We start from the raw sequence: 20,803 nt of genomic DNA on the forward strand, positions 1-20,803 counted from the left end.
AGTATTGGTTAAGTTTTGTAAGTATAAATAGCTAAATATTTCACACATGTAACAATATATTGACAAGATATAACAATAAAGATTGAATTAATTAATTATTTAAATTTTATATTATAAAGATCAAATCAAAATTATGTGACATTGTAGGGATTAATAATACAATAATTTTTTGAACAACTAATGCCATCGGTCATATGAAAATGATGCAAATGTTGCTGTTGTTATACAAGCAACCAAAAAATAAAACATGAGATATCCATAAAAAAGGAAAAATTTTAAAAAAAGATAATGTTGATGTGCATACCTTCAATTATTTATTCCAAATTTCGGCATTGTTGCTCTTACATCCTTCTTCCCTTGTTGTTCGCCAAGTTTCAACATCTTCTCTACACAATACACGCCATCCACACTTCCTTATTTTAAACTTTGATGTCTCAGTCACCAAAAATACCATTTGAAGTTGGTTTGCAGCCAAAGAGGAACAACAAGCATAGATAACACAGAGTTGATGGCTACAATTTGTTTGTATACACAAACGATAGCCACAGTGAATTTCTTGAAATTTTTTATTGGGCAATCTATAAGTCCACCAAACATAATCAAACATAATCTCAGGGTGCTCCAAGTCAAGGTGTGAGGATGCTAAATCGTTTTCTAACACTAAGCATGTGGCTGTGCCCCCCCATTCGCTTGAATGACAATATTCAGGTATGCTTGCTGTGAATGACACATTTGGATCACTGATTTCTTTCTCACAAAAATAGTTTTGATTATGAAACCATGGTGGCACTTCACTACCTTGAATTGTCAATACACGACTATATTGCTTGAAGAAGTCAGGCTGTGATTAAAAAACAAATTGTTTGAATAAGAAGTATAATAATTAAAATGTAAGAAATGGAAAATATATACAAGTCAAACATATAGAGATTCAATGTCCAGGGGGGAAAAACAAAAAAATCAAAATTCAAGTAATTCAAAAAATAAAAAATGCTCACAATTTGTAAATCTTGTGTAAGGATTCCATACTCCTGAAATAAAATGACAGGTTTATGTTCTTCATAACAAGCTATAAAGCCGTCGCTGAAATTGATAACCTATACATAAGGAAAAATGACTACAAAGAAGTATAATGATTAATGTGAAAGAACAAGTAAAGACAAACACAATAAACCTGAGATTGGAATGATTCAATGAACTCCCATAGTTTCTGCGAACACATGTAATGCTCCATTGATGGACAACCGCTTGCGAGAATGGTTGATAGATTTGACGGAAGTTGTGGCAAGGACCGAAACGTAGGGCAATTAACAATATCAAAAAATAGAAGCTTGGAAAGATTGGAAATGAGGCGAGATGGTAAGTCAATGAAATTGTTTCCACTTAAAATTGAATGTGTCAATGATGATAACATGCTTATGTCATCTGGAAGTGATCCATCATGAAGTTTGCAATAACCTAAATTTAATTGGCTCAAGAATGATAAAGAAATGGGTACCATAAAATTTGTTGAGCTTAAAGGCCCTTGAAGCCCAAATGACTTCCTGAGAAGGGACACACAACTCCATGATGATGAAGAAATTCGACCCACATCAAGCACTTCCAAAGTCCCATTTTCATTCAAATCCTCTGGCATCCTTGAAAGGTTAGACCAACCAGAAATTTTGATAATCTTCCTGGCTATGAATTTATGAACATTATTTGGAGGCCAAACAAGATTTGTGCAACCCGTCAAATTTAATTCAACAAGACCAATCAAATTGCCCAATGATTCAGGTAGTTTGGATATAGCATTGTTCTCTAAATCAAGTGTAGAGAGACATTTCATATCCTTTTCAAACTCAGGAAGTTTTCTAATTTTTGAACAACCGGGTAGAACAAAAATCTTTAAGCGATCCATCTCAAATTTTCTTGGAAGGGTTCTAACTTTTTTGCAGCCTTTCAAATTAACAATAACAAGATTCTTATGTTGCCCAAGAGACTGGTGTAACTTCAACCAGTTTAGAACACCCTTCTAGAATCAATATCTCAAGATTAGGAATTTTATAAAAATCTGGAGTTTTGATAAGGAATTTTGAATGAGATAAATCTATGGACCTCAACCTTGGCAGAGACTATGAGATAAATCAATGGACTTCAACCTTGGCAGAGACTTAAAAAGAAAAAAAAAAAGAAAATAATAAGTCCTAAAAAATGACAAACTACTTATAATAAAAAAAAATTTAAATTAAGGACAAACAATTTAAATGAAAGGATCATAATTACCCGTGCTCCCCTCCAAAGTTCTTTTAACTTGCTATGTTGCATTTTTAGAACAAGAAGTTCATGGAATTTTGTTTGATTGGGCAAAGAATCTAAAGGATACCCATCCCATGCTAAGAGTTTCAGCCCATTGGGAAGGGACTTAATTCCACGTGAAAGATTCAATTGACAATGAGAAATATGTGAGCAGCTTGAAATGACAAGTAATTTGAGATTGATCATCCTTAAGAAGGCGTCAGGATTCCCAAGTGCATTAAATGTTTCGTCTACTATTATGGGTATACCCCGAATTGCTCCTGTCCCCTATAAATAATAAGTCAATCAAGTTAATAATGTACACAATTGATGGAATAAAATATTAAATAGAGAATGCTTGAATAGTCACGAAACTTAGGGCCATTACCTTATTTCCTTCTAATACATCATTGGCATCCTTCAAAGACAATATCCTAGAATGCTTGCCAGCATCATTAGGTGATGCTTGAGAGACTATATATTTACCCATGTCTCGAAGTATATGGGGCACCCACAAATACCCTTCTGAATTGATTACTAGTGATTTGTCAATAAGAACATCTATTCCAATTGTTGGGTGAAGATCCTCATCCAAAATTTCTAAAATTTGTATGAGAGGGCCTTTGGCCATTCCATTGAAAAAGCAAGCAATATCCAAGAATATAGTCTTTTCCCTATGATCTAATTCATCAAAACTCACCTTAAGTATCTTCAAAATGTTATTTGGAGGAACCTTCTTCAACTTAGCAAGCGCATCCTTCCATTTCTCTATAGTTCTTCCACACAAAAAAGAACCCAACACTTTGAGTGCCAAAGAAAGGCCACTAGCATATTGAATCATAGTTCTAGAAAGCTCCAAAAAAGCTTTGCTTGGCTTACTTCCTTTAAAAGCATTTTGATGGAATAGTTCAAGAGATTCATCATCAGTCAAGAATTTGATGTCATAACAAGTAGATACACCATGTGATAATAACAAATGCTTGTCTCTAGTTGTTATTATTATTAAGGTCCCTTTGCCAAACCATCCTTGATTCCCAGCCAAATTTTTAAGTTGGCTTATATCACTCACATCATCAAGGACAAGAAGAATTTTCCTATTTGCTTAACATGCTTTTTATCAACTTCCTTCCTACATAATAGTCATCCACATCCATGCTTCTTTTATACAAAGAACAAAGATTTTTTTTTTTTTGCAAGGGAATCAAACCTTCTGCTTCATATACCTCTCTAACATTAAGAAGAAAGCAATGACCTTCAAAATCTTTATACATTCTCTCATAGAAAGCTCTTGCAAGAGTAGTTTTAACTAAACCACCTATGCCCCATATTCCTATAAATTGAACTTCACCCAATCCATTAACTATAAGTGAGTTTAAGTTGACAAGTTTTGATTCAATTCCAAGCAATTTCTCAGAGTCAAATGGAATTTCATCATATATTTTTTACCACACTTTTTCAATAATGGTTTCAATGAGTTTTGTTTCATGACTGCAAAGAAATATAAAGTAATATCATTAACATTAAGTCAATTGAATTTTAATTTATATATAGATTAAAATGGTCAACATAACATAAAGAAAACATGGTCACACGGGTATAATTAATTTTAGTTCAACTATGTAACATAAGTTAACCTTGACATATGTTTATCATAGTTTTTAAAATTATTGTAATCCAATATTAAATAGCCAGGTTTGTGATAGAAAAAGAATAAATCATATTCTTGTCAGCCTTATTTTTAAACTTACAATTATTTTTCCTCTTATTTGTTTTATGATAGGACCTATCAATTATGAAAGGTACACTCAAACTTGGGTTCCTCCTAATTGTTTTTGGTGAATGTTACTAAATTGCCTCCCCATAATTTCCTTAAAAACTAGATTACGTATAGTGATTTGCAAGGAGTTTGGGGTGAGTCAATTTACTCATGGTTCATAGATAATTTAACTTTTCATAGATTTTGTATTTGAATTTTATATAAGGGAAAACCGTTTTTTTTTATCTCTAGAGTTTTGGTCATATAGGTCAAGGTTACTATAGTTTTTTATCATCATCATCATCATCATCATCAAGAAATCAATGTATAAATTTATGGTGAATTTTGGTCAAAATCTCTATTGTCATCAAACATCGTTGGCAAACAAGTGATATATGATCTCCCAAGACACTGACCAAAGTTAACCATAACTTTAAGGACTTATTTCTTAATTAATAAAAAAACTTTAGGATCTTAACGAAAGACCAGAACTCTAGAAACAAAAAACTATGTTGTTCCTATATATATAATTATATTATAATAGCTAACAACATTTTTTAAATAGTTTAAAGTAATTAATATCAACACCATTAATATTATTTAAAAATTATTCATGATGATTATTGGAAATAATACAAATTACCAATTGTCAGCGTGCCAGCCAGATAAGTTAGCAACTTCTTTTAAAGCATCCCTCCAATTTTGCACCTTCATTTCATCTCGTGTAAATATTTCTTCATGCTTTTTAAACGCTTCTGCAAAACTTCCTCTCTGATGTTCAACATCAGATGGATCCACACCATAAAATATTGGAAATACATAAAGACCTGACTCTTTCTTAGAATGGAGAATCTTTGAGAGCTCATCCAGGCACCAAGTTGAAGAAGCATAATTTGGAGAAAGAACAACAATTGCAGAAAGAGATTCTTCAATTGCTCGAAGCAGACTTGGTTTAATAACTTCTCCCCTCTCAAGTTCTTCGTCATCATTGAAAGCTATGATTCCATTGCGTTGTAAAGCACAATACAAGTGATTTGTAAAGCTTCTACAAGTGTCTTCTCCTCGAAAACTCAAGAAGACATGATACTTCCACCTCCTAGCCGAACTAAAAGAGCTTGAAGGGTGGTCAATTCCATGAGCTTCAAGTGCCATAACAACAGTTTGAGAGCTGAATCATGCAAATTACAAATACATCCATCACCATCAAGATGTGTATAATAAAGTGAAACTTTACAAATAATGTAGCAATTAATTAGAAGTAGAATGGTGAAGTATGTACAACGATCTTTTATTTCTGATGGTATTTCAAAACAAGGCTATCAAATAGATTACTTCACACATGTCAAAACTTCTGATGGACCCCATGGCATGGATGACATGGAATTAATGACAACGAAGCTTGAGGATGGTAATCATGAGCATGGTGACATGGAAGGAGCCCAAGGCAAGGAGCAAGGAGCCGAACACTTCTAATCCAACATACCTAAAGACCTATTACAACATATTGGAAGTCCAATAACAAGAGCCCGAACTAAAGCCATGAAGCAAGCCTTGTTCAGTTTTGTGCAAGAAATTCAAGAGCTTGAAGAGCATTGGGGAACTCCTCTCAAGCCCAAAGGAGAGCATCTATACATGTATAATGTGCTTGAGATCCAAACTCATGAAGAGTCAAGCCCAAGAGATGCAAACCTTAGCCCAATGCAAGGAAGACTACAAGTTGAGCCTCTTGCAAGCAAGGAGGCATGAAACCCTAGTAAAGAAGTTAAGGGCGGCGTGATTTTAAATCCTTTATGATCCCTTGATTGTCTCTTAAATTATTTCCTATTTTAATGGTCCTTTGATTTGATTTCCTATTTTGAGTCTAGTCAAAGGTTAGAATTAATTATAGTATTAATTTTTAAATTTTATAGTCCCATAATTTTAGGATCATATCTCCTAAATTATGTGGCTGAATATTTTATCATTATTTTATATTATTTCTCCTTTTAGTATTAGAAAATTAGGGTTTTAATTTTAGGAAATATTCTTTTCTATAAGTTTATATAAATTAAGAATGCTCCCTCTTGTAAACAGAAGAGAAGTTGAATGAAATTATTCACTTTAGAGTTTATAACTCTTGTGAGCCTTAGTGCTTTGCAGTGGCATCTTGTGTGAGAAACAGACGTGATCAAGAGCGTGATCAACTCTTGTGGTATCTTCAAAGGTTGAGGTTCCTAGAGGCAGGTGCTCTAAAGGATCTTTTCCTTGATCATTATCCCATTGTTTATTTCATATCTTTCTTTATTTTTGTCATAAATTTCATCCCTTTCTTTTTGTTCTTGTGTTTTTATTGTGTTTCAGGGTTCTGTACCTAAACTAGCACGATTCTACTTCCGTCTCCCTTATCTTGAAGTTTCGTGCAAACATTCAAGAAAATGAACGTGAAGCAATGTCAAGAATTATGGATGGCTTAAGGCAGAGTTGAGAGATAAGCTTGACTTGTACACTTTTGTGGACAAAGAAGAGCTCATATACAAGGCTATAAAGTTAGAGTAGAGAAATAAGAACAAACATTCCAAGTCCTCTTGGAAAGACTCCAAGACAACTTCCAAATGGAAAGATTCCAAATCCAAAGATACATCCCAAGCCTAGAAAGAAATAAAGACCAAGTATAAGGGTAAAACTTCTAACCCTAAACCTTCTTCTTATTCATCTAACACTTCTCCTATTAAGTGTTTCAAATGTCATGGTGTCGGCCATATGGCAAGAGATTGCAGCAATAAAAAAGTTATGATCTTGAGAGATGATGGTGGCTATGATAGTGTGCATGAAAATGATAAAGATGATGCTGATAATGTTAATGATGATTCTACCTCCCATGAATCAAATGATGAGTTTGAATGCAATAGTATAGTTGACTCTATCTTGATGGCAAGAAGAGCTCTCTAAGGCCTATCCAAGCCTATGAAGATCAACTAAAGATTTCTCAAGATTACAAGCAAAGGAGAGATCTCTTTAATTGTGGCATGGGTGAGAAAGAAAAGAAAGAGAGTATTACTTTACTTGAAAATCAATCAAAAGAGAGGAAAAAGAGTGGTGAGAAGGTGAGAAAAGAAAAAAATAGAATGGTAGGAGTGAAGGAAAATAGTGAAAAGAAAATATTATTATGTGGGAAAAGTGAGATTCAAGAGGCTTTGATGAGTGAGCAAGCTCTTATTATAATTCCCAAGAATATTTATTTTCCTACTAACACTCTTGACCCCACTTTGCCTTCTAGTGTTGTCTCTTTGTTACAGGATTATGGAGTTCTATTCTCTGATGGACTTCCTCCCTTAAGAGGAATTAAGCATAGGATAGATTTTTTGCCCGGAGCTATTATTCCAAACAAGCCTACTTATAGGGCTAACCCTGAAGAGACTGAGGAGATCCAGCGTCAAGTAGAGGAATTGATGATGAAAGGCTTTGTGCATGAGAGCTTTAGTCCTTGTGCTGTCCCTGTTATCTTGGTGCCAAAAAAAGACAGATCTTGGAGGATGTGTGTTGATTGTAGAGCAATCAACAAAATCACTGTAAAGTATCGTTACCCTATCCCTAGACTTGATGATATGCTTGATGAATTGCATGGTGCTTCTATCTTTTCTAAAATTGATCTTAGAAGTGATTATCATCAAATTCGTATGAAAGAGGGTGATGAATGGAAAGCTACCTTTAAGACTAAATTTGGATTATATGAATGGTTAGTTATGCCTTTTGGTTTAACTAATGCTCCTAGTACTTTTATGGCATTAATGAATCATGTTTTTAGAAAGTTTATAGGCAAGTTTGTTGTGGTTTACTTTGATGATATCCTGATTTATAGTAAATCTTTGACTGATCATATGAATTATCTTAAAACTGTGTTTAACACCTTAAGGGAATATAAGCTATATGCTAATTTTCAAAAGTGTTTCTTTTATATGGACTCTGTTATCTTTTTGAGATTTGTTGTTAGATCACAAGGAATTCGTGTGGATGAGGAGAAAGTTAAGGCTATTCGTGAATGGCCAACCCCTAAGAATACAAGTGAAGTGAGAAGCTTCCATGGCTTAGCAAGCTTCTATAGGAGATTTGTTAAGGATTTCTCTAACATTACTGCCCCTTTTAATGAACTTGTTAAGAAGAATGTGACCTTCAAATAGGGTGAGACACAAGAAAGGGCTTTCCAAACCCTAAAGGATAAATTAACTAATGCCCCTTTACTTGTTTTGCCTAATTTCTCTAAAACAATTGAAATTCAATGTGATGCTTCTGGTATTGGTATAGGTGCTGTTTTAATACAGGATTCTAAGCTTATAGCTTACTTCAGTGAAAAGCTTCATGGTATATCTTTAAATTATTTCACCTATGACAAAGAGCTCTATGCTTTAAAGAGGGCCTTAGAAATGTGGCAACATTATTTGTGGCCCAGGAATTCATCATTCATTCTGATCATGAAAGTTTAAAGTTTCTCAAGTCTCAAGGTAAGTTGAACAAGAGACATGCTCGCTGGATGGAATTTATTGAGACCTTTCCTTATGTGATTAAGCATAAGTAAGGTAAAGAAAATATCATTGCTGATACCTTATCTTGAATGTATACATTATTTTCCTATTTGCATGTTCAATTACTTGGCATTGAGATTCTAAAAGATTTCTATAAAACTGATTCTAATTTTAAAAATATTTGAAAATCTTGTGAAAATCATGGATCTGGTGATTTCTTTAGATTTGATGAATTTCTTTTTTAAAAAAATAAATTATGCATTCCTATTTGTTCTATGCGTGAGTTGCTTACTAAGGAAGCACATGGTGGTGGTTTGATGGGACACTTTGGTGTAGAGAACACTTCGGCTATTTTGTTTGATCATTTCTTTTGGCCTCACATATAGAAAGATGTCATATCTGTTTGTGATAAATGCATTAAATGTAGATAGGCAAAATCTAAGGTCCAACCTCATGGACTTTACTCTCCTTTACTTGTCCCCTCTCACCCTTGGGAATATATCTCTATGGATTTTGTAATTGGATTGCCTAAATCTTCTGTAGGCAAAGATTCCATATTTGCTGTTGTTAACAGGTTCTCTAAGATGGCACACTTTATTGCTTGTGCTAAGACTAATGATGCTATTAATATTGTTGACTTCTTCTCTAAAGAGATTGTTCGTTTGTATGGTTTACCTAAGACTATTGTGAGTGACAGGGATGTGAAGTTTTTTAGTTACTTCTGGCGTACCCTATGGCATAAATTAGGGACTAAGTTACTTTTTTCCACTACTGCCCATCCACAAACTAATGGTCAAACCGAGGTAGTTAACAAAACTATGACTACACTGCTAAGAGTAATAATTCAAAAGAATTTGAAGAATTGGGTGAATTGTTTACCTCATATTGAATTTGCTTACAATAAGGCTGTTCATCCTTCTACTTCTTATTCTCCATTTGAAATTGTTTATGGTTTCAATCCATTATCTCCTATTGATATTTTACCTTTGCCTTTTTCTGAGCATGCTAACACTGATGGCAAGAAAAAAGTTGAGTTTGTGCAGGACTTACATGCTAAGGTTAAAGCAAACATAGAGCGAAAGAATGAGCAATATGCTAAGCAAGCTAATAAAGGTAGGAGACGTGTGATCTTTGAGCCTAGAGATTGGGTTTGGTTACATTTAAGGAAAAAGAGATTTTTTAATCAAAGGAAGTCCAAACTTCAAGCTTGAGGAGATGGACCTTTCCAAGTTTTAGAAAGAATTAATAATAATTCTTACAAGATTGATTTACCTAGCTCTTATGGAAATGTTGGTACTACATTTAATGTTTCTGATCTATCTTTATATGATTCTGCAGATTCAAGGATGAATCTTTTCCAACTGGGAGGGAATGATGGACCCCATGGCATGAATGACATGACATTGATGGCAACGAAGCTTGAGGATGGTAATTATGAGCATGGTGACATGGAAGGAGCCCAAGACAAGGAGCAAGGAGCCTAATACGTCTAATCCAAGGTACCTAAAGACCCATTGCAATATATTGGAGGTCCAATGACAAGAGCCCGAACTAAAGCCATGAAGCAAGCCTTGTTCAGTCATGTGTAAGAAGTTTAAGAGCTTGGAGAGCATTGGGGCACTCCTCTCAAGCCCAAAGGAGAGCATCTATACATGTATAATGTGCTTGAGATCCAAATTCATGAAGAGTCAAGCCCAAGAGATGCAAACCTTAGCCCAATGCAAGGAAGACTACAAGTTGAGCCTATTGCAAGCAAGGAGACATGAAACCCTAGTGAAGAATTCAAGGGTGGCATGATTTTAAATCCTTTATGATCCCTTGATTGTCTCCTAAATTATTTCCTATTTTAATGGTTCTTTGATTTGATTTCCTATTTTGAGTCTAATCAAATGTTAGAATTAATTATAGTATTAATTTTTAAATTTTGTAATCCCATAATTTTAGGATCACATCTCCTAAATTATGTGGCTGAATATTTTATCATTATTTTATATTATTTCTCCTTTTAGTATTAGGAAATCAGGGTTTTAATTTTAGGAAATATTCTTTTCTATGAGCTTATATAAATTAGGAATGCTCCCTCTTGTAAATAGAAGAGAAGTTGAATGAAATTATTCATTTTAGAGTTTATAACTCTTATGAGCCTTAGTGCTTTGTGGTGGCATCCCGTGTGAGAAACAGACGTGATCAAGAGCGTGATTAACTCTTGTGGTGTCTTCGAAGGTTGAGGTTCCTAGAGGCAGGTGCTCTAGAGGATCTTCTTCTTGATCATTATCTCATTGTTTATTTCATATCTTTTTTTATTTTTGTCATAAATTTCATCCCTTTCTTTTTGTTCTTGTGTTTTTATTGTGTTTCAGAGTTCTGTCCCTAAACTAGCACGATTCTACTTCCACGTCCCCTATCAGCTTCATACAACGATATTGTCTAGGCTAGTAGATAGGGAAGAAATGAAGAAATCAGTATTGGGAAGTGAAGAATGACATATTTTACACAAATTTATCAAACAAAAACAAAAGCTACGTTGTTCAAAGTTCACCACAGTCTAGACCAGAGTTGGTCCCTCAGTTGATGGACTAGTTTATCAGATCAAAACATATAAGTGTCCGATGTATTAGAAGATAAAAGAAGTCTCACATCTAAAGATTAAAATATAAATAATAAATATATAGGTTTGGGAAGTATCTAACCAAACGGTTTAAGCTATTTTGGTGAAGTATACTATCCTTAAACACACGTAATATAAGAAATTTAACATAGTATTATGAGCCCTCGATTAGGGCAAAAAAAAAATAAAGAGGGAAAGAAAGGAAAAAAAGAGATTAAAAAAAAAGAAAGAGAGGAGAAGAAGAAATTGAATAGACTTGAGGCCTCTGAGACTAAAAAAAATTACAAGCCTAGGCAAGAAGAAGAAGAAATGAAAAAAAAAAAACAAGAATAAAAAAGTAGTTGAGAGAATATTAGAAGATAAAAAAAATCTCACGTCTAAAGATTAGAAGATAGATAATAAATATATAAGTTTAGAAAGTATCTAATCAAATAACTTAAACTATTTTAATAGAATATATTATCCTTAAACACACTTAATATAAGAAATATAACACGATGCTCACTAAGGTGAGTAACAAATGTACTTTGTCACCCATCTAGACAATATAAATTTAGTTTGAATGGTCCAATTTATTAATAGCTCAAGTTTAGAATTTTTATAAATTGACTATCTAGAATTTATTAATAGATGGTCCAGATTTAAAATTTTGTAACATGAAATTTTTTTCTTAAAAATATCTTTTAAAGTAACCATTTGGATATTATCTTTATTTTTAATATTATATTAACCAAATTAAACATTTATAAAAATTCAAAAAAAATTAATAATAAATCTAGAAGGTCCAAAATACAGATAAATAGTCAATTTATGAAAAAAATATAATAACCTTTAATATAAATTGGATCATCAAAATTAAATATGTACTATCTAGATTAATAGATTTATTAAAATCTTTCTAATTTTTATTTTTATAAATATAAAATAAAAATTTTAAATTTAGACCATCCATATTAAAATATAGATGTCCTAGATCTTGTCACCATGACGAGCACTAACATGTAGATAGAATATGAACTTCAATCACATTCAAATTCATGATCACAAAGCAAAATTTCAAAGATAGTAAAGAGGGATTTAGAAGAATTAGCAAGCATAACCGAATGAAGTGGTATGTCTATATTCCTTATCGTCTATTAATATTTCAAAGCAAAAGTTTTATACGAAACTTATGCTCTTGGAGGATTAAAAGAAAGCATAATCACAAAATTAATGCTTGAAGAAATAAATCCATTTAAATGAATAATAGAAACTTAAAGAGGCAAGATTCACTCTTCAGGCAGATATCAAAGTGAAGTGGCAGAAATTGTGTTTATATATATATATATATATATAAATATATAGTCTCTCCCTTCTTTCGATATTTCAAATGAAAATTTTACAGATAGAAAATGGACATAAAATAACTAGAAGGAAGAAAATAGGAACCTGATGAATGAAATAGTAGTGAGAATTTATTTGATGTGCCTCCTGATTCAGAAGATAAAACCCAGTTAGGTACTACAAATTTATAGATTTGAGAAATGGAGCATTTGGAGTCAGCTCAAGCATACTCTTCACGCGTTCAAATCGCGTTGCTGCTGTTGGGCCAAAAGAAAAAAAAAAAAAAAACCGCGTTGCTGTTTTTCAATTTCCAAGACTTTTTTATTTATAATTATATATTTTATTAGCTGCGATATTATTCATTTGGAGTAATTTTGCGATCGGAAGGTGGCGCTTTTTCAATGTAAACGTAGAAAGAAAAGATGACTTACTTTTTATTTAATTTTTTTTTACAAGCTAATTATGTTTTATCATTTTTATTTATTCATATATAAACAAAGAATGGCTAATATTGCAGGCATAAAAGAAAAAGAAAAGGAAAAGAAACGGATAGCATTAAAATGGGACAATTTTCAATTTTCACCCTGAAGAAAAAGAAGTTCATGATAAAATAAAACGATATCTGCCAATATAAATCAGAGAAATTGTGCATGAATGTATGAGAACAAAAAATGGCATGAGAAAAATGAATCTTGTTCGGGTGTTTCCCCTACTTGATAGATGGAAGAAATTTTGTTCTCTCTCCTACTGCAAACTTCTACGGTATTTAAAATCAGAGAAATTGACTTGTTCCCAAAAAAAAAAAAAAACAGAGGAATGGACTTATGGACGAGACTCCCAAAAAACAAAGGGAAGGGGTCTCTTCAAATTTTTTTAATCATCCTTCCCTTATTTTTTAAATCATGATTATTTATATCATTATATTAAAATAATTATTTGTGATCATATTTAATTAATTTAAAAATAAATTTTATTGAACTGCTATAAGTTTTATCTTTTAGAAAACTAAGATAAGATTCTGATTGGGCATGTAACTTGTGAGGAAAAGACCAAAAGGATTGGGATAAATTCTCTCACTTTTTTTGTGGTAATAAAAACTTTAGATGTGTTTAGTCCTCCACTTTGAATGTGGATCCAGGCAACATACACATCTAGCTTAGAAAATTGGTGCCAATATTGTTTTTTTTTTTTTTTGGGGGTAAATCAAACTTGTTTAATTTGACCGTGTATTTGTGAAGCTTATTTTATTTTGAAAAAATTATATTTATTGATGCTTGTAGTTTTATTGAGCTTTGTTATTAGTCACTTTTTTTGATATTTTAGGTTCCTTTAGTTTTTTTTTTTTTGTGTGTGTATGTAATGTTATTTCCTGTATTCTTAAATATTTCTAGAGAGATAATGAAGTGAAGTCAGAGGGGTTGAGATTAAAATCATATACTACAAAGCTTTTATAAATTTTGGGAGATTGAAAGTATATGTAACATCTATATAATGCTAAAAATAATTTTTAAAACATGGGGTTGTGACCCTTGCTAGTCTCCCTCCCTCTGCCCTTGATGATGGCACTAATTAGTATGTTAAATCATCTATTATATAATTGACATTTTCTAATCAATTTTTTTAACCAAGTTTAATAAATATCCTATATGTTTAAATTTGTACATGGTGCTGTTGTTGTTTAAGCCTATGTCCTCTCTTTTTTTCATTTGCTGATTAGATTATTATACCTCATCCAGATACTTATCTTAACATTGATTCAGCACAATATTTTACACCATTAGTTACATGTCAAATGATTTGACACCATTAGTGCGACATCGTTATCCCTCTAAAAATACTTAAAAATAAGAGGACTAATGTTATGGGGAAAAAAAATATAGAGAGACCATAAATATCGAAAAAAGTACTTAGAGAGATTAATAACAAAACATAATAAAATTACAAGCACTAATAGTTATGTTAATTAGAAGAGTACTTAGGGCTCACCAGCTCCCATCTTTTGGGTCAATCTTCATTTGATTCAGAAACAAATTACAGTTACATATATTTAATTAATGAAATGAAAGTCATGCATTGTTGTGGTGCCGTGGACTGAGCAAAGTTAGAAGTGGACCAACTAAAGCGTGCTTGAAACTGATCTCTGCATGAAGACCTCCGTAGATCTGGACTCCGTTTATTGAATAACTTATCAGCGATCATTTCTCGCAAGCCACACTAAACCATAGCTTTCAAGCAAAGCTGCACGCGACGATAATCTGTCCCAAATTCAAGTTCAGCCAGTGATGAACCTCCCTTATACAAAAATAATGTCTGATTGTGATCGGAGGCACGATCATGAGACTTTCTTGGATTCAAGATTATTAGTTCAATGGATTATGATGTGTTTCTTGGATAATTGTCCACGTAACTTGTATTTGATGAAATTTACATTAGCTTAACATGATTAATAATTCTTCAGTTTAATGTGGAAGAGGTTGGAATTGGTTTCTAAGCGGGTTGCGAGTGGCTACACTAACTTTTTTTGATTGTTTCTCATCAAAATCCTTCTTTGATTAGCCTTCAATTGTTTTTCCACATTTAATTGGTTTGAAATTCTACTTCTTTCCCCTGTTTTTAACTTTTTTATTTCGTGCATTCTCCCCTGTTTTACCACCTGCACGTTGCTTATTTCGGTTGTGATTTGCATCGTTATGCTTATTGTACTCTGTTTCTAATTTTGTATTCCCCTGTTTGTAGGCGTGATGAGCGAAATTGATACCTTTTGTGTTAGGTTGGGGTTGAATTTTAAAAATTCAACCTTTGTGATCGACCACTGTTTCAATTTTCAATCCCTTTTTTTTATGAATTTTTGTTGTATTTTTCAGATTTAATTTTCATTTTTTTTCTTTGTTGGTTCTTGAGCGTTTCTTGGCTTCTTTGTTGATGTGCGATGACTTGGAATGCTAAATTATTCTTATTCTAAGTTGAAAAACATTACAGTGGTTTATAATTACATAACGAAATTAACTCAATACAATCCACATTTTTTTTCCCAATCCCACAACAGTAAGCTTGTATATTACCCGTACTTGTGTTTTCGGCTTTTTTCATTTGACCCAAGTTTCTCCTTTTGTTGCTTTGTATCTTCCCTATTAAGGATACAGTTGGGATACTTTTATTGAAAAGAATCAAATACAATAAGAATATACACACATAAATTTTGATGGATAAATTTAAACAAAACAATGTGTATAGTAAAAAAATTTTATTTTTAAAATAACATTTAAAAATTGTTTTTTGTGTGTGTGTGTGAAAGAGGTGAAGACTAAGAATGAAACCATCAAGAGTCTACTACTTTTCTCACTCTATAAATGTGATTGTGAATTTACTAGGAAACTGCAAATAAATTCTCCGAATTGTCAAACAAATTAACTATGAGAGAGGTTCCTTGAAAGAAAGCCCTAAATTTGATTGGAAATCATAGTATAAAATCGTTTGGTTAAATTGATAAATTGTTAAACTAATATCTTCACCTTTTATAATGATGATTTTTTGGCAGAATGAAAGGCAGAAACCATGTGAAGTTTTTCATTTTGCAATGCTTTATTGGATTCTTACTTTTTAGACGATTATATATATATATATAATGTAATTACTGTATATTACAATTTATTTTTATATTCAGAGCTACCATTAATACATTATTTTTAATTTCGTTTTAATGGTGAATCCTATCACTGCCATTCCCCTTCTATTTTTATTGTTCAATTTAGAACATGTTCTTCTATAATTTTTAAACTCGCGTTATATATCTCCATATATATACGTTGATATTGATGCATGACGTGAGTAAAAAATAAATTAGTTTTTAACAATTTAATATATTTCACTTTTTCATATGAATGTTATCCTCAAATACAATAAGTAATTGGTAAAACATCATTTTCAATTATAAATAATAAAAAATAAATAAAAGACAATAGTAGCTACTAAAATTTGTGAAATTATATTAGTTTAGAACTCACAAGAAAATATTGAGCATAATACGAAACGAACATTGATTTCTGCACCCGGACAATAAAAACAATATGTATAGTAAAAATATTTTTAACGTTTTAAGATTTTTTTTTTTTAATTGTAGGCGTGTGTGAAACAGAGGGAAGACTTGGAATTAAAAACATCAAGGGAAGTCTATTTACTTTATTTTCCCCTCTATGCACGTAACCTTGAATTTGCTTGGAAACTGGAAAGAAATGTTCCGAATTGTCGAACCACTTAGCTGTGAGAAATTTCTTGGAAGTGAGGACCCTGAATTTTATTGGAAATTAACATTTGGAATTGGTATGTCAAACAATTACTCCTTCCGTCTCTATATATAAGATGTTTTTTAATCAAATCACGCAAACAAATAAAAATTGATTATCTAATTAAAAATACAGCAACATTCTAATTTTGCCCCTAATTGTTGTAAATAAAAAATGAATCTCTTTTTTCAAAGTAAATTAATGAGAGTACTAATCTTTTTCTCTTTCTAAGGGTATAATGGTCCATTCATTAAAAAATATGTTAGCAACCTCTTATATTTGAGGACAAAAAAAAAGTGTTAGAAAACTTCTTATATATAGAGACGGAGAGAGTATGTTTCCTCTCGCCATTTTGTTTCATGTTTTTTGTTTTGTTTTGTTTTTTTTCTCGCCATTTTGTTTCGTGTTTTGTTTTGTTTTTTGGCCTGCTCTTGTGTTTCTTTCTTTCATCTTTCTCTCTTCTCCTTCTCTTTCTCTTTAATTTTATGCGTTCTGTGATTTAGTCTTTAATAAAATTAAAAAAGACATAGGACATAGGTAATTAATTAAATATATTTAATATACTTTGTTTTCAATTAAATTAGTATAAGTATATTTTTAAATTTTCAAATTGTTATAACGTTATTGACAAAAGTTAGTTGGAACTTGGAAGATAAATTATGAATGAAAAAATATATATCTTGATTTAATTAGAAATTAAGGAAAATCATGTCTTGGCACCTTTGGGGACATTTATTACCAAAAAGGGAAAAAAGAATTTGAATTTTCTTTATAAGACCAAGGAACATTAATGTGATTAAAATTTATTGCGTAAAGGCAAAATTACCTTTGAATTTTCGTTTTTTCCTTTAAAAACCAAGAAAATGGCTTTGTATAAAAAAACACCTAACAATGAGAAATTTACTTGGAAATGGTGGCCCTAGATTTGATTGGAAATTAAGATTTGGATTTGGTATAATGTCACATCAAACCACTTGATTGCCGCTTTGTTTTGTGTTTTGATATTAAATTTATAAAAAAATAAAAAAAATTTTTTTATTTAAATTAATATCAAAACTGTCCTATTTTACTTGTTAATAATCTTGCTTCATGTTAATTTTAATTTTGTTTTATGTTTTATTTTGCTAGTAAAAAAATAAATAAATAAATACAACAAAGCGTGTTACGGACAAATAGTGTTGCTTTTTGCAAAAGGACGGCACAGCACCAAGTGATACTAAAATGTCAGTGCTTATATTGGTTTTTAAACTAGAGACACCGAAGTAATTTTTGGCAAAATGATGTAAATAAATAGATAAATAATAAAATAATATGATGAAATGAGATAATTTTTTTAAAGTTTGTAGGAGTTTTTGAAACATAAATTATGTTTCTAACTTTCTAGCAAATAATGGAAAATGTAGGGTTAAACTCAATTATTATTACATGACTAAATTAAAATTATGATCAACTGCATTGCTAATACTTAAATTAAAATTTTTAATCACTAAACTCAAGTTATTAATATAAGAAACATACTTATTATTTACATAATTAAACTAACAACTATGCTTTATATATTAATAACTTTATCTTTAATATAAAAAACTTCAAGTTAAATAATAAAAAATGATTTTTAAAATTTTATTTAGGGTCAAAAACATGATTTTAATTTACAAAAAAATTACATCAAATAAGTTATTAAAAATTTAAAATAATTATCATATTTTGAAGTACTTATTTATTATTTATTTATTTTGATAGGATTTATTTGTTATTTTTCACATTACTGTGTCCCGCTTTGCAGAAGTCTCAGTTTGGAAAGGGACGAAGAAAAAATATCCTTATATAACACTGTGACATGATTTATAATGTCAATAAATTTCGACCGCCATATTGTTTTAGATTTCATTGATCTTAATTTAAAATAATATTTCTCTCACGATTCTTCACTGAAATTCCACTCCCTCCCAAAAAAAAAAAAAGGAAATAGATCTGTGGTAAATCTAATGCATCAATAAATTTGGACGGCACAAATATCTCTTGTCTTGGAGTCTTAAGAATTTGGATAACTCGCGCTGGAGCATAGAAAACCTATTTTCAGAATTCAAATCAGAATTTTATTGATACTATCAACTTTTCAAGGTGAATTTTATGTTCACTTTGTACTCTTGAAAGATTAATTTTAATCTTATTTATAGGGCACTTCATTATTTTTTATATTTATCTTTACTTTTCTATTTTTATCAAATATTAGGAAAAACTATTAAAAATAATTCTTTTTGTCCTAATAAGGAGATCGATGGAAACTTATTAAATTTTAATATAGAATTAATGAAATTTAAAGTTTTTTTAAATTTCAGTAAAATATGTTAAAAGTAACTTATAAATAGGATCGGGGAGAATATTTAGGCTGTGAATTTAAATCAAGATTTTATTGATACTATAACTTTTTAGAGGTGAATTTTATGTTTACTTAGTGATCTTGGACACTATTGAACAATGACTTAGACTTTGAGTTTACATTATTTTATTTGGGGCTAAGGTACATTTTCACCTATGAACTATTTTTCGAGGATCAACCATTATTTCAAATTATTTGTTATAACAATTTCATCCATAAAATAATTAAAACATAGCATCCACTACAAAAAAATGACTTTTAGCGATGACACTAAAAAGTCGTCACTGATTCTCAACTTTCAACAGCAACAGTAGACGTCGTCGCCGCTGAAATAGTGACTTTCTGTGGCAACAAGATATAGTCGCCGCAAAAAGTCACACTTTCAGCGGTGACATCTACTGCCGTTGTTAAAAGTTGAGAATGACTTTCAGCGGCGACATCTACTGTCGTTGTTAAAAGTTGAGAATCAGCGACGACTTTTTAGTGTTGTCGCTGATTGTTAACATAGTTTAAAATATGTCATAATTTTTTTAAAAAAATTATGTTGTAAGTTTCAGCGACAACAAACAAGTCGCCGCTGAAAGTTGAGAATCAACGGTGACTTTTTAGTGTCGCCGCTGATTGTCAACATTTTTATAATTTTTTTTAAAAAATTATATTGTAAGTTTCAGCGGCGACATACAAGTCACCACTAAAAGTCAACTTTCAGCGGTGACTTTTTAGTGTCGCCGCTGATTGTCAACATTTTTATAATTTTTTTTAAAAAAATTATGTTGTCAGTTTCAGCGGCGACATACAAGTCGCCGCTAAAAGTCGACTTCAGGGGCGACTTTTTAGTGTCACCGCTGATAGTCAACATTTTTATAATTTTTTTTAAAAAAATTATATTGTAAGTTTCAGCGGCGACTTTTTAGTGTCACCGTTGATTGTCAACATTTTTATAATTTTTTTGTAGTGATATTTCTTACGCTTTCGAAAGTGATATTTCTTACGCTTTCGAAATTAAATTTTATAACAAGTTCAATTTTTGTATTTTCAAAATTAGATTAAAGTATTTTCCATAGGAAAAAATATATTTTTGTTTTACCAATTTCATGATGTTCTTCTTATTTAAATTTCAATTTATTTCCATTTCCATTTCCATTTATTTAACCAAGTTGTATGTATGTATGTATGTATGTATGTATGTCTGTATGTATGTCTGTATAAATACACATACATATCTTGTAATATTACAAGTGGAGAGAGGTTTATATTAAGATATAGAGAAGGGGCCGTTTAACTCAATACCTGCAAAATCAAAAGTCTTTTAATTTTATAGAAGTTTAGAAAAATCATGGTTAAATTAGCTCTTTTGATTTGCTTCACCTAATTACCTTTTTTTTTGTGCTTAAATTATTTTTTGACAAGATTCAACTCTTGTTTTTCTTTTGCTTTTTCTTTTTTTTCTTTTGTCATATTTGTTTTTCACCTGTGATTTCTTGTGTCTTTTTCTATTTCAAAAAGAATTTGGATATTCTGCACAAATATCTCTTTCAAATTTTTCTCTTATTTAATTTATTCTATTTTCTATTTTTGGAATTTCTATTTGTTCTTCAATTCTTTTATAATGTATTTCTTTATTTCTACCTCTTCTATTTCTCCTTCAAGTTTACTATTCCTATTTGGCTGTAG

The 20,803-nt window shown here is 31.1% G+C and overlaps 1 protein-coding gene across 1 annotated transcript; it reads right to left on the minus strand.

The window, feature by feature from the left end:
- Positions 1–434: 434 nt before the first annotated feature.
- On the minus strand, positions 435–5,185 carry LOC129317403 (protein VARIATION IN COMPOUND TRIGGERED ROOT growth response-like). The gene is made up of 7 exons (XM_054961732.1): positions 4,677–5,185; positions 2,666–3,101; positions 2,266–2,565; positions 1,175–2,014; positions 999–1,097; positions 596–841; positions 435–512 (listed from the first exon to the last, which is right to left on the minus strand). The coding sequence occupies exons 1-7, from the start codon at positions 5,183–5,185 to the stop codon at positions 435–437; spliced, it is 2,508 nt and encodes an 835-aa protein (XP_054817707.1).
- Positions 5,186–20,803: the final 15,618 nt, after the last annotated feature.

Source organism: Prosopis cineraria, unplaced genomic scaffold (assembly GCF_029017545.1).
Source record: "Prosopis cineraria cultivar Desert tree isolate PC_DT_omini unplaced genomic scaffold, ASM2901754v1 PC8, whole genome shotgun sequence".
Classification (NCBI taxonomy): Eukaryota; Viridiplantae; Streptophyta; class Magnoliopsida; order Fabales; family Fabaceae; genus Prosopis; species Prosopis cineraria.

Bases quoted from the DNA above. Each gene is read 5' to 3' on its own strand.
- LOC129317403 (XM_054961732.1), bottom strand. From the start codon at position 5,185: ATGGCACTTGAAGCTCATGGAATTGACCACCCTTCAAGCTCTTTTAGT. The intron at 2,015-2,265 runs GTAATTATGATC...TATTGATTCTAG, and splicing joins AACTTTGGAGGGGAGCACGG to AAGGGTGTTCTAAACTGGTT. The intron at 513-595 runs GTTTGGTGGACT...AACAAATTGTAG, and splicing joins CTGAGATTATGTTTGATTAT to CCATCAACTCTGTGTTATCT.